Source organism: Leuciscus leuciscus (assembly GCF_965113295.1).
Source record: "Leuciscus leuciscus genome assembly, chromosome: 17".
Classification (NCBI taxonomy): domain Eukaryota; kingdom Metazoa; phylum Chordata; class Actinopteri; order Cypriniformes; family Leuciscidae; genus Leuciscus; species Leuciscus leuciscus.
In genome coordinates this window covers 30065944-30081605 of record NC_138741.1, presented here as the reverse complement: position 1 = coordinate 30081605, position 15662 = coordinate 30065944, and the positions used below count along the sequence as shown (strand labels likewise).

General features: G+C 38.9%; 1 protein-coding gene across 4 annotated transcripts in view; it reads right to left on the bottom strand.

Moving 5' to 3' along the window:
* The window catches only part of kif6 (kinesin family member 6), a 166574-nt gene that overhangs the window by 66981 nt on the left and 83931 nt on the right, over positions 1-15662 (bottom strand). For all 4 annotated transcript variants that reach the window (XR_014199205.1, XR_014199206.1, XM_082143467.1 and 1 more), the window contains 2 exons: positions 2494-2597; positions 1844-1949 (listed from right to left, as the gene is read on the bottom strand). Coding sequence is in view for 2 of the 4 variants with exons in the window: in XM_082143467.1 (XP_081999593.1) it covers positions 1844-1949; positions 2494-2597 (210 nt within the window). In the remaining 2 variants the exon portion in view is untranslated. The remainder of the gene's footprint in view (positions 1-1843; positions 1950-2493; positions 2598-15662) is intronic.

Genomic DNA, 15662 nt, shown 5'->3' with positions numbered 1-15662 from the left:
AACTTAATGAAGTGGTCAAAATTATGTCTCCCGATATATTGCACATCTTATGATCCTATCTTTCTCATGCTGTTTGCTCATACTTTTCATATAATCAACATAGATGAAATAAAAAAATAACATTTTATTTAAACATAAATATGAAACTAAATACGTTTTAATCTTTAACCTTTAATCTTCTTAGGCCTACAGACAGTACAAAGAAATTTAATGTCGGAGCGGAATTTGAGCGAACGTCATTTTACCGGTGAGCATGTGGGGCAGGGGTACGTTTTTCAAATAATAATCAAATAATTCCCAGCGATCATCGAATATTATTTTTACTTGAAATGCCCATCACTACAAAATATGAAATGTCTTAATCAGACAACAGACAAAAGCATCATAGCATAAGAAAAAATATAAATAAATCAAGAATGTAAAATAAAGAAATAAAAATACATTCAAGTAAATAATAAATAAATAAATAAAAGAGGCTCAATAGCTTCTGCAGCACGAACACAAGCATGTAGTCCACAGTTGTTGTTGCTGTTACGTGACTTAGCATTGTCTGACTAGGGTCGACACTTGGGGTGATGACATCATCGTTTCACAAAATACAGCCTACGGATTGGCTGTACACACGAAAACGCAAGGGTGTAATTTTTCAGATTTATCCTCTCTGGGACCCGGTTTAAAAAAATTGCGGTTTCAGTCTCCCAAAACGCCAGATCCGTCTGGACGAAGCGCTGATACGATAAAAAAATGTTTACGTATACAGCAAAACGCGTCTCCGTGTGGATAGGGCCTCAGACACAGGTTCTGCAGAAGTGTTCCTAAAGCATCAACATCATGATGCAACGTTGAGTTCCCTCAAAAGTGGCTTATCGTGGTGATTAAGTCAAGTCAAGTCACCTTTATTTATATAGCCCTACAGATTGTTTCAAAGCAGCTTTACAGAGATAACAGGGAAATAATGCAACAAAGTTTGTTTCTAGAAGACAATAGTATCACAGTCCATTATAAGTAACTTCAGTGATGGTTCATTTTTGTTGTAAAAAGTTATTAATTTAGTTAATATATATATATATATATATATATATATATATATATATATATATATATATATATATATATATATATATATATATATATATACATACATACATATATATAGCCGCTCTGGAGAAAACTGTGATGACATTGTCCAGCTCAGTTCAGTTCTCATATAATGGTGTCAATGCAGGCAGATCAATAATATTGTTGAATATTAAATGTCCCCAACTAAGCATGCCAGAAGCTCTCAAAAGTTCTCCTCTGACCAACGAACAGTGTATGATGTATTCAGTGTATTATGTATGATGATTGACCTCAGAAATATGAATGACTATGACGCTATTTTCTTCTAAAAACAAACTTTGTTGCATTATTTTCCTGTTATCACTATAAAGCTGCTTTGAAACAATCTATATTGTAAAAAGCGCTATATAAATAAAGGTGACTTGACAATAGCAAATGTTTTTTAAAGACCAAATCGTCTGGCTTTTAGCAATGATTATTTATAAAGAACCATGCTTTTGCTGCAAGTTTAGTGAACAGAAACTCAAATAACATAATTTTGACAGTTTTCATAGAAAAAAGACAATATTAATAATGTTGAGGAAAGACTGGAAGACTGCAAGACTAGGGAGAAAACACACACACACACACACACACACACACACACACACACACACACACACACACACACACACACACACACACACACACACACACACACACACACACACACACACACACACACACACACACACACACACACACACACACACACACACACACAATAATCATAAAGAGCTTGTACCTTTAGCAGAAAGAAACAAAAGTGGATTTTCCTCATATCAGGCCCCAGGTCTAATGTTACTTCATTGTCAGGGTCTTCCAGATACACATTTACCTGCTCTTCCAACCTACAAAACAGGAAAAATATTCATGCCTAGTGTAAAACACTAAAAGGCATTAACACATACAAGAAAGCAAACTGCAACAACAAAACAATATGAATTCATTAATTTTCAATGTGAATTGGTCGTTTAAGGTGGCATGAGCAACAACTCCCATTGGCTGTGAAGCTTGAGTATATCTAGTGATGTAGCAAATTTGAAGAAAATGCAAAAGCAACTACTGTTTTGCTGCCAAACTGTATCGGTTTGTGGTTGCTCATTATTCTAGTATTTTCTGTTCCATGCGATTAGATCCACAGCTCAACTCCTTTCCTCTTTCCAGCAACCATAACAACTAGCCAATGTCAAGTTCATTATTTAGTCTTCTGTATTTATGAAAAATATTTCAGTGTGCTGTTAACTGCTGAAACTCAATTAATCCAAATCGTGAACAAATCATTCAGTCTGATCTATTATCTCGCATGCACATAAACAGTGCCATCAGTAATCTCAATTCATTATTAGTTTATGTTTTAAAAGATTGAGAATTGAGGAATTAATGGGTACATACTGCTGGATCTCTTCTTGGTTTAACTTGTCACTTCTTTGTTCTCCAGTCACTAGAGCCAGCTCTTCCTTCAAAGACTGAATCTCCTTCTTCAAACGGACAATCAGCTTCCAGACAAACAACATAAACATTTCAGCAGCATAAATAGCAGGCGAGTCACACATTAAATAAAACGTTGTCAAAATAAATCCAGTTCACATGGCTACGCGGAAGCGATAAAAAACAATTCTGTATTATAATTTTTTAAGGCCAGACAAGTAATTTGTTGAGGTCAATTTGTAAAGAAAGACTACACGCCTGCACAAATATATATTCAAACGCGCATACCTATAGACTTAATACCTAATACTCATGGTCTAAGAATGTTCCACGTATGGTTGAAATACCATCATTGGCCTAGAAAGATAACATTCTGGGAGTCAAAACTATAAAGTAGGAAGGATGCCCTCCCTTCACTGTCACACTGTGTGACTGTATGACTGCTGACCTTTTCTTGCAAGAAAATAAACCTCATCAAAGACTATTGGAAATTTTTGTCTCTTATTCAGTGATATAAGTTTGTTTGCCACCAAAATTTGGCGTTGTTGGCAGGATTCCTTAGATGTGTCTCTTGGACCCGAGAGCGGACGGTGTTTGGCCTACTGGACTGAGCAGTTACAGCCCTACCTCGTAAACTTGAGAGAGAGGGGCCAACCGCCAGAGTCCAAGAGAGACACCACTGGAATCATCAAAAGAACTGAAGTGGCGTAAACTGAGACTGGTAAGAGACAAAGTCTAAATTATAAAAGGTACCAGAGGGATTGACTCATGATGGTAGAGGGAGACTTTGTGGTGACTAGTATAGATTACTAGTCAAGATTAGTACGGGGACACTAGTCTGGTGGGTTCAGATAATCCACGGTATTGTAGTGGGGGAAACCCAGAGGGTCTGGATGATCAAATTTGTGAGCAAGTTGTGAGTGCTCACCTTTTTCAATTGAGGTGAAAATTGATCTCTCTAGAGACGTCTAGAGTTATATAGGTGCGCCGAAAACGGCCACAGAGTTTAACTGACCATCATGGGGAAGTCTCAGAGTAAAAAGAGTAAACATTATCAATATGATACACCAGTGTTTTGTCTGATGAGGAGAGTGTATGGGTTCAAATGTTTGAGAAGTATTTAAAGGTTAATTAAATACCATGATTTCCATAGAGAAGGAACAATAAGTGTCAATAGGCTGACAGTAGTTAAAGACCCTGTTGTAAAGGGAAGTGAATAACAGAAGGACTGTTTACATTATGACATTAATGTCTAGAGAACTTACATTTATATGATAAGGATTGAAGGAGAAAGCAGCTATAATGCTGTGTGTGCGACTTGGAGATTGAGATATAAGTAATTTAATATTTTGTTTTCTGCAAAACAGTAGAGATAAGTGGGACAGAGACAATAATGATAGTACTTGTTGAATCTGCAGACTAACCATTTGATAGATGAAAAGAAATATAGTAGGACAAATTAATGTTATGAAAATATAATTTCTGAATTTATGGGACTATTTATGAATAACTGTGCTTTACAAAAAGCAAGTAAAGGAAATTATGGGTTGGGGTTCATTTCCCTGGACAAGTGTGACTAAAGTAAACAGAAACTTTGTGAAAACCACCTAGAATATGTTGAGCGTTTCCGTGCAGCTTATGAAAATTAATGTGCTGCCAATGATAATGATGAAGATTATGATTCGGCTACTATGATTGAATCCACCACTGGTGGACTGTCAAAAGAATACAGAGAACTGCTTATTAGCTCTGTTAACATTCCTGATTGGGACACACTGCTTCAAGGGTGTGCATTAAGTTGGAGCCGTTTGAAAGCTCAATGGCAGAGAGTGTTTTAATTGTGGTCAGCAGGGTAATTTAGCCTGTAACTGTAAATGCCCACGATCGGAAGGTGTAAAAAAAACAAAACAAAAAAAACATGTAAAAGTTAAAAAAAAAAAATTGGGTGTTAATTTGGGTTTGAAAGTAGGTCAGTGTTTAATAGGACAATAATAACGTTTTCGTCTGAAAACCAACATAAAAATAAGGTCAAAAGATTCAAGTCTTAAGGCAATCTTTTTGAATGAAAGATCTATAATACATTTTTTTAATTATAAGTGATTGGATAAATACAGGTTGATGTCAACTTACAGACAATGATGACTCCAACAAATTAGTTGTAAAAATATATAAATATTATGTTTATGTGAAAACGCATGTAATTTCATATGTCTTAAGCTGGGCTTGTGTTAAAAGATAGTGGAATGAAAATGTTACAAGTTTATGAAAAGACTGAGTCTCTCTCTCTCTTTCAATGTCAGGCAAAAGCTGCTATCTGAGCCTGTGTCACAAGTGATAATGAGCTATTTATAGTAAAGCACAGTGTAGCAGTTGAAAATCATAGACACAGAGATGTTAAAATAAATCATTGCCATTCAGAGGGCAATTTGTATTTAAATGTTTTAAAAGTAAAATTCAATGACTTTAAATAAGTCTTTAAAATAATAATGCAGACAATAATATAAGTGACATTTTTGACTAGTTTATTATAGGACCAGTAAGGTTTTTTTTTTTTCTGATCTTAAGTCTCCACCATGAGACAGTGATACATGATAGATGATGGCTCCGGCTACAGACGTAGATGTACAGTGAATAGACGGATGTGATCTAAACTCACTGATATTTTGCTGATTTGAAGAGGTTTAACAGAGATAAGTGATTAAATACTGCTGTCATTAACTTGTCTCCCTGTGCTAACACTAGTAGGCAACCTGACGGCTCTGGTGACTCTTGAATGCGCCTTCCCTAAGCTCCAGAAAACAAGTGATTCTGTTGAAGAAAATTGTCAAAGATCTCGTAATGGGAAAGAGTGGTTACCAGTGTGTACAAGGTGATTTCTCAATGACGGGTAAGATCCTCTTTGGCCTGACAGAGGGCAACCTAAGGCAGGGGGTCACCGCCGCCATTGGGCATCTCCTGATGGGAGATGTTTTATGTGAGATGGGTATGAGAGTGGAGCGGATGACTATGAGGCCAGCAGCATCATTAGATCATTAACCCTCTGAGGTCGGCAAACGTGCCGGTGCGTTTTGCTGGATTTTCTTCACATAGTAGCACAATAAACTTAAATTACTCCGTCATTTATGGTCATACAGAAAAAAAGAAATATGAAAAAAGAATCTGTGATATGTCTACTTTTGTATATGTCCACTTACAATCAAATCAAAACATGGTGCTTTTGTAAAATAAAGAAAATAAACAGGGTGTGCTTTCTGCCTCTCCGTCTCTGTGAACTTTTTTTTCTTGAGCACGTCTATAAACTGAAACAAAACTCAGCGAATACTATTCACACATTTATGAGCCATATACCTTTATAAACATTTAAGTGTGTACTTTTAAATGATCGGATTCAAACTGAAAACAAATATTCTCTGTTTAAGTAATTTGTATAAAACCAACAAGATGTCCAGCTTCTCAAACGCTTGCTCATTATTTTTAATTTGACCACGCCCACGCGCGCAAAAGAGATTCACATGCAAATCGTCCACGCGTCACGCGAATGCGCTCGTTACCTCAAAAACAAAGCACCAAACTTCACAAGTCTCTGTTTTTCGTCGAGTTTGGAAGACACGCCGTGAGCTTACATTGGATTTACCTCAGAAGAAGAAGAACGCGATTTGAAGACAAGAAAGATGTAAGGTAAGAAATTCTTAATTATTAGTTTATGTTATTGTTGCATAAACTTCACATTGCAGTTGAACTGTTGCTAGATATATGGTGAATATTATAATATTTAGACCTGTGTTTACTGTTAAATACTGTGTTTGTGGATATCTGCTCAAACGTAGATATGTATAATATGTTAACCATAATGTTTCATATTTTGGAGCGCGCTGTGCGTTTGAATGTACGTCCATGTTATGACGCTGTGCGTTTGAATGTATCATATTTTGGAGCGCGCTGTGCGTTTGAAAAGCAAAACACACCAAACACTAGGCTTCATGTTTTTACTCTAATCTCATTTCATATCATCATAACGAATGGAAACATTTGAAGTAACATATGATAATCAATATATTTTTATCTAGCGTAGTTGTAACTCTGAAATGTTGCTTTTGAAAGATTTATAGGCTGCTATAAGTTATTGTTATTATTATTTTATGCAGCACTGCACGCTACGTGCCTACAAGGCACAACAAACCTGTTCTTTATATATTGTTGGAAACATTTGTGTGTGTGTATCCTGTGTGAGTCCTGCTGACTTCAACATTCACATGAGTCTCTGTACATGAACATGGTAAAGTGAAATTCAAACACCTTGGAAATGAAAGGTATGTACAATGTTTTAGGAATGGCACAAAGGTCTCTGTCTTTGGATCATTGTTTTCAATAATTAGCTTTTTTGTCATTTGTTGTGTATCTTTGGATTATGTTGTGTTGTAAATAAATCCAAACAATTTAAAAGCCATTCTTTTTTAAATCTCCTCATTGTTTGTGCAAGTTTTCTCAGAATGATAGGGCCTGATGGCTCCTAATAGGGCCATTAGGGGAGTGTCTTTGTCTTTCTCAGGTGTGAAAATCCATACATATTCAGGATGTGTTTACGCCTACTCGCATAAAGCTTTCTCACACAAAACACGTCTTACAAATTTTAAATCAATATATTGTCTTATCTGAATGAGCAGTCAGGATGATTTTCACATAGTTTTGGAGAAAATATTCTAGGCTACATGATACAATTTTCAAAAGTCTTGTGAAGAAATAATCAGTATGGGTTTGATGGCCTTATTTCAGTGACAATTTTTTTGGGTTAACCCTCTGAGGTCTGAGCTGTTTTCTGGCCCTGGAGGTGTTCTGACATGCTCTGACATTTGTGCTTATTTCTGTTACTTGTGACATTGTCATGGTTAAAGTCTTATTACACTGTATTTAGCACAAACTCTGCTACAATAATATATCAGCAACATGTATGTAAAAGTTTGTAGTTTTGAGATAATGACATTTATGCGTGGTTTGTGAAAATACCCCAAAAAATTGTCACTGAAATAAGGCCATGAAACCCATACTGATTATTTCTTCACAAGACTTTTGAAAATTGTATCACGTAGCCTAGAATATTTGCTCCAAAACTATGTGAAAATCACCCTGACTGCTCATTCAGATAAGACAATATATTGATTTAAAATTTCTAAGACGTGTTTTGTGTGAGAAAGCCATATGAGAAGAGGCGTGATCATCTCATGAATATGTAAGCCTTCAACACCTGAGAAAGACAAAGACACTCCCCTAACTGCCCTATTAGGAGCGATCAGGCCCTGTCATTCAGAGCAACCTTGCACAAAGAATGAGGAGATTTAAAAAATAATGGCTTTTAGATTGTTTGGATTTATTTACAACACAACATAATCCAAAGATACACAACAAATGACAAAAGAGCACATTGAAAACAATGATCCAAAGACAGAGACCTTTGTGCCATTCCTAAAAACATTGTACATACCTTTCAATTCCAAGGTGTTTGATTTTCACTTTACCATGTTCATGTACAGAGACTCATGTGAATGTTGAAGTCAGCAGGACTCAGTTGCATCTGGTCCCTGAAAGAAAAGAAAAAAAGTGAACATACTGGTATCAAGAGAAACTAGGCCTGCACGATTTTGGGAATAAATTTTAGATTTTTCTGGTTAAAATTGCTTTTTAAAATTCACAGAATACACACACACACACAAATGTTTCCAACAATATATAATATAATGAACACCATGTTTGTTGTGCCTTGTAGGCACAAGCTATGTGCAGTACTGCATAAAATAATAATAACAATAACCTATAGCAGCCTATAAATCTTCCAAAAGATTTCAGTAACAATGCTAGAGAAAAATATATTGATTATCTTATGTTACTTCAAATGTTTCCATTCGTTATGATGATATGAAATAAGATAATAGTAAAAACATGAAGCCTAATGTTTGGTGCATTTTTCCTTTCAAACGCGATCGCGCTCCAAAATATGATACATTCAAACGCGATCGCGCTCCAAAATATGATACATTCAAACCCACAACGCGCTCCAAAATATGATACATTCAAACCCACAGCGCGCTCCAAAATATGATACATTCAAACGCGATCGCGCTCCAAAATATGATACATTCAAACGCGATCGCGCTCCAAAATATGATACATTCAAACGCGATCGCGCTCCAAAATATGATACATTCAAACGGGATCGCGCTCCAAAATATGATACATTCAAACGCGATCGCGCTCCAAAATGGTTATACATATCTATGTTTGAGCAGATATCCACAAACAGTATTTAACAGTAAACACGGGTCTAAATAGTATAATATTCACCATATATCTAGCAACAGTTCAGCTGCAATGTGAAGTTTATGCAACAATACCATAAACTAATAAGTAAGAATTTCTTACCTTACATCTTTCTTGTCTTCAAATCGCGTTCTTCTTCTTCTTAGGTAAATCCAATGTAAGCTCAGACGTGTCTTCCAAACTCGACGAAAAGCAGAGACTTGTGAAGTGTTTTGGTGTTTTGTGTTTGAGGTAACAAGGGCGTTCGCGTTCCATGTGGACGATTTGCATGTGAATCACTTTTGCGCGAGTGGGCGTGGTCGAATTAAAAGTAATTAGCAAGCGTTTGAGATACTGGACATCCTGTTGGTTTTATACAAATTACTTAAACAGAGAATATTTGTTTTCAGTTTGAATCCGATCATTTAAAAGTACACACTTAAGTGTATAAAGGTATATGGCTCATAAATGTGTGACAAGTATTCGCTGAGTTTTGTTTCAGTTTATAGACGTGCTCAAGAAAAAAAAGTTTACCGCGATGGAGAGTCCTGATTATTTTCTTTATTTTACAAAAGCACAATGTTTTGATTTGATTGTAAGTGGACACATACAAAAGTGGTCTGCGATTGGGTTCTCTCCTTCTACACCATGACAGAAGGCCGGTTCATTCTGTCATGGTGTAGAAGGAGAGAACCCAATCGCAGACCATTTGCAGACATTTCAAGGGTTTATTTAGACACAAAACAGAAAACAAAACCCACGAGGGGGCAAAACAAGGGCAAGACAGACAAGAGATGACTAAACTAGACTATAACAGAAACAGGATCAAACTACTACTTACTACTACTTAGACAAGACTTTCAACAGACTTACTCACGGACAGATCTCACATTGATTAACAATGAACCGGCACAGGACAACAAACACAAGGGGATAAAATAGGGAGCAACTAATGAAGAACACAGGTGAAAGCAACAAACTAATCAGGAACACAGGTGAAACAATAATGACTAAACAAGGGTAACAAGGGGGCGGGGTAACATGAGAGACAACGCAAGCACATGGCCAAACAAATGGCCATGTGCTGCACATGAAACATGGGCCTGTCATGATCCTGCCTCAAGACCAGGGAAAATCAGAGACAAGAAGGCAGAATCATGACACAGACTCTTTTTTTATATTTCTTTTTTCTGTATGACCATAAATGACGGAGTAATTTAAGTTTATTGTGCTACAATGTGAAGAAAATTCAGCAAAACGCAGGGGCGCGTTTGCCGACCTCAGAGGGTTAAAGGGGGATGAGCTGTGAGAAGTTACGGCAGTCTGACCCAGAAATGTGAGTTCCTCTATACCACTCACCAGAAACCGCATTGCTTGGATGGCTTGTTTTTCATTGTGACAAGTGTCCATAACTCTATGCAACTATGCCAGGGGACAACACCCTGAAGAGAAGAATATTATAGATTAAGAGCTAATGGGAATGAACTTTTATTAACCCCCTGAGGTCGATAGGCTCGTTTTTTTCCTTATCAGTGCAAAAAAAAAAATATATAATTTTTTATCTTATATGCTTGTGTTATACATCAATCGATCCTGTTAAGTGTGTATTTTTTTTGTGTATACTCATAATAAAAACAAAGTGTTGTGCTTTTCGCCAAATAAAGAAAAATAAACATGATGCGAGTTCTGCCTCCTCTCTGTCAGTGAAGTCAATTCTGAAACACGTCTGAAAATTAACTGTAACTCAGCGAATACTCAGTCAAACAGGCATACAGACACACAGGCATGAAGCTTGAATTCTCTTCTTTTAAATGAAGTAATTTTTATAAAAAACAAATATTCTCAGTTTATGTAATCTGTATGAAAAGAGAGAGATGTCAGTCGTTCTCTTCTCAGCTAATTATTTTTAATGTGACTCCGCCCACGGAGAGCGCGCGCTATTCAAATGCAAATGACTGAGGCGATCCATACAAACTGTGAACGCCCCCATATCAGCTCGAGAAAACACATCAAGTTTATTCAGATCATTGTACTTGTTTACACCGTCTCGCAGCGCTGTGAGGAATAATGGAAAATGTACCTCAGAAGTGCTGGTATTTCGAGGAGCAACGGATCCTGAGAATACTGTAGTACGTTTTTTTCATTCTCAAGTGAATCGCGTTTCTGTGTGTGAATGAATGAATGGCAGAGATGCGCGCTCGCAAAAAGACTGTTTAAATTTGAATCACGTTTCTGTGTGTGAATGAATGATCCGCTTTTAGCAAACTATACTGAGATGAGTAAAAATCGACTGAAATATGTTGAAATAAGCAACGTATTAAACTGCAAATTAACATTTATATTTCTTATATAAACGAAAGACCTATGTTACAGACATATGAAAGACAACATTTCGTTGACTAGTTTTGGATAGATTATACATTTTTACTGTAAAATATTTGCCACCTCAAATAAGCTTTTGTTTGCCAATTTTTGCTCATATGTTAAATATAGTATGTTTTGTCAAAAATAAAGTAATCAAATAATATGTTATTATGTGTTTGTTCCAATGTAGCCTAGGCTATATTCAAAGTAATGAATCCTTAACTTTGAAATATGTATGATAAAATGTATACTTTAGTTTTTACAAAGAAAGATTGCACTTGAATTGTTGTTGTAAGTGTAACCTTTTTAATAAAAAAAATATATTTACAAGGTAGATGTAAACTTTTCTTTAAATAATTTTTATTGTGTTTTATTAGTGACAAATTTGGGGAGAGGATACATATTCCAAAACTGAAAATACAGTATGAGAATTAACTGCACAATTACTAGACATGGAAAAATAAAATGAGATGCTTCCAACTGTGAACCAATTTGGTAGAATATAGATATATTAGGGGTGTAACGGTTCACAAAATTCACGGTTCGGTTCGATACGATACACTTGTGTCACGGTTCGGTACGTTTTCCATAGGCTACAGCAAAAATAAATAAATGCCAGAGAAATTTCCTTGAATTAAATTTTTTTTAATTATTTTTTTATTTAATGAAACTAACATCATAAAGTATGATTTTTTTATTGATTTTTTTACTGAGCAATAATGGAGCTATACTTGACTCTTCTTATGAGCATATAAAACAAAACAGCTCCTTGGACAAAATGAAATGTAATATTGTAGTAGTAGGCTAGATATAAACAAAGGTTTATTTTAGTTCAGATTAACATTTGAGGGCAGCAATTTGTCAAAATAAAACAGACGTAATGTTACTTGAAAGCATTATAACCCACTATTCCTGACAAACTTCCATACCTTGCAGTTAGTGTTACTACAGCAAATCCATTCCACGGTGAATGTTGCTGATCTGTGGACACCGGCCAGTTCATTCATGGCACGATGTTTCTTCCTGGTTTCCACGTCAGCGCTGTTTGATCCGTTAATAACAGAGAAATGTGCATGTTTCTCACTAGATCTCGCAGCGATATTATTACTTAAGTGGCGAATTCAAAAAGCATTTGAAATTCAAATGCTTTCTTTACTGGTCTGGATCTCTTAGCGCTGTGTGGTGTTGCTTGATCAGGCTCGCGCATAGGGCTCGCGAGTCCCGCTTCACAGGTCAAAACTGATAAACGGTCCACACAAACACAATAAGAGTAGCTCAGTTTCGTTCCTTGCATTGCATTTGCCAGTTGATGTTGTGGTCGCGCCAGCCTCTATGAGCGCGCTTGCCACCACGCGCCTTCATTTGAAATAACAAAATTTTGGTCGGCAGAAAAAATGGTCCAACGAACCGTTCGGTACGTAATGCGTACCGAAAACCGAACCGAAAGCCTCGTACCGAACGGTTCGATACGAATACGCGTATCGTTACACCCCTAATATATATATATATTACATATATGTATATATACATATACATACATACTGTGGTGGCCAGAAGGAAACAGTCCATCCCAATGCAGCATGGTCACCTGCAGCACCATGGAGAGCACCATCAGAGGGCACAAGGTATGGGTGAAACAGTGGTGTTCAGGACCAAGGACAGCTCTAACTCAGGTGTGCAGCATTCCCCTCTGACAGGCAGCCTCAGCTGCAGGCTGTTGGGCCCAATTAGTAATCACATAAAAGTGAACAAAGAAGCCACAGTAAGGAGAGAAGCAGGGGAAGAGGACAGACACAGTGTTGGATGCGTTCAAGCCCAGCCAGCCCAACTACCCTCTTGAAGATAGAGGCTTAATTGTCGGCGTGAGTAAAGTGAATCTCCTTAACTAATCCTACACCTCTTCTGCCTCTTTTCCAGAAGTAAATTTATGCAGAAAGGAGCTACCAGAGAAAGAAGAAGTACCTGAGTTAAAGATTTCTCCCTTTTACCCTTAACCCTGCTTTATGACAAATAAAGAACTTTAAGTTTTGCTCCAGTGAAGTTCTGCCTGGTGAATGATTTACTTTGAACTCCAGAGCTAACCGTCTCAGCATTGTGTGTGAAGTTTACATATGGTGGAGAATGCGGGCATGAGTAAGCCTCGCCTGGGATTCAGACAGTGAAGAGAAACACTAAGAAAATGGAGGAAGCCCTGACCGCCATTCTGCAGGCCCAAACGACCCTGAATGCAGCAGTCACCGAGCTCTGCCGAAGGACTGAGGCACACGGTAGGAGGCCCCAAGAATATCTGACCAAAATGACTGTAGAAGATGATGTTGAAACCGATCTCGACCTTTTTGAAAAAACTGCCCAAAGAGAGAGATGGCCCAGGGCAGACTGGGTGAACCTGATACTCCCTCTGCTAACTGGGGAAGCCCAGAAGGCCTGCCGTGACCTCACCATTCATGAGGCAACAAACTACGAAGTGGTCAAGAGGTCAATCCTGGCCCAATATGGGCTCAGCTTGCCTGCCAAGGCCCAGCGTGTCCATAGCTGGGAGTACCAACCATCACTTCCAGCGCGGGCCCAAGTAACCACGTTAACCCGCATGGTAAGAAGCTGGCTAGACAAAGGAGATGGGCCACCTGCGGTAGAAAGGGTAGTAATTGATCGGTGCACACGTGGCCTGCCTACAGATGCAAAAAAATATGTGGCTCAACAGGGACCACCAAGTGTAGATGCCTTGATTGCACTCCTAGAAAACCACCAGGTGACTGTGAGCTTGATGAAACCTGAAGTACCCAGAAACCTCTCTTGGAAACCGAGACAAGAGCGAGAACCTCCTAGGAAGCACCCCGAAGCGGTCCAACCGGGACCCCTAAAAGCCCAAGGAAACTGGAAAGATGAAAGGCCTCTACGAAATCCTGCTCCATTCCGATGCTTTACGTGTGGGAGGGAGGGACACCTGGCCCGGGATTGCCCAGGCCGAGAGGAGCCGATGCCCACCGCCAGTACCTCGGAATCCAGGTTCCCATGCCATTTTCTTACCACCTGTTGGGCTCATGAGGGGACGGCCGCCCCTAAAGTCCCTGTTAAGATTGGGGGTAAAGACACAGAAGCACTTATAGACTCAGGCAGTATGGTAACACTAGTCCGGCCAGAATTTGCAGGGCCTATCATGGGAAAAGAGATCTCCGTTTCCTGTATTCATGGGGACACCAGAAACTACCCCACTGCAGAATTAAGCATGGTCACCCCACGGGGGCAGTTCCGAGTACGAGCAGGGGTCGTCGATCACCTGCCAGTCCCTGTCCTCGTGGGCCGAGACTGTCAAGCTTTTTCTGCCTACTGGACAAACCGAGCTACAGAGGGGAGGAAACCTACTCGGCGCAGAAGAAGAGACCGTCTACCCAGTCACTGCGTTTTTCTAACCAATGCAGGGACCACAGATGCAGATGCAACCAGCCCTGAAGAGCCCCACAATGGTGATAGAGGTGAGGAACATCACTCTGACTCCACTGCCACTGCTTCAGAAGACCCCGAAGGTGTACAGATTCGTGACGATATAGAATCCCATGAAGTATTTTCTGAATTTCCCCCGGCAGAAATCCTCCAGGGAGAAAGGCTGGGACGGTTTGGCACCGCTCAACTGCAAGACCCGGTACTGAGCCAAGCATGGGGGAATGCCCAGGTGATTGAGGGCCAGCCACAAGTTGGGGTGAGTAGACTCACTTATCCACATTTTATGATCAAAAACAGATTGTTGTATAGAGTGGATCAGCGAAGGGGTGAAATTATAAATCAGTTGTTGGTCCCCAAGCCATACACCACTAAAGTGTTATATCTCGCCCATACTCACCTGCTGGGGGGCCATTTGGGGACAGAGAAGACCTATGAAATAATCCTCACACGTTTCTATTGGCCCGGGGTCAAAAAGGCGGTAGAAGAATATTGTCGTCACTGTTCTGAATGTCAACTCAACAGCCCCAAGGTAACCTACCGAAACCCCCTTGTTCCTCTACCAATCATTGAGACCCCTTTCAGCAGGATTGCACTGGACATTGTGGGACCGCTGCCAAAATCGAACCGTGGACACCGATACCTTCTAGTCATCCTTGACTATGCCACCCGATTCCCAGAGGCCATACCTCTCCGATCAGCCACCTCAAAGGCCGTCGCCAGAGAACTGGTCCAACTCTTCAGCTGGGTGGGGATCGCAGACGAGATCCTTACTGACCAAGGTTCATGCTTCATGTCTACGGTTATGAAAGAGACCTGCCGGCAATTGAAGGTAAAACAAATCAAAACCTCCATATACCACCCCCAGACTGATGGGCTGGTAGAGAGGTTTAACAAAACCCTTAAACAAATGTTAAAGAAAGTGATTGACATTGATGGCAAAAATTGGGATCACCTGTTACCAGATGTCTTGTTCTCTATTCGAGAAGTCCCACAAAGCTCCACTGGTTTCTCGCCCTTTGAACTCCTCTACGGGCGAC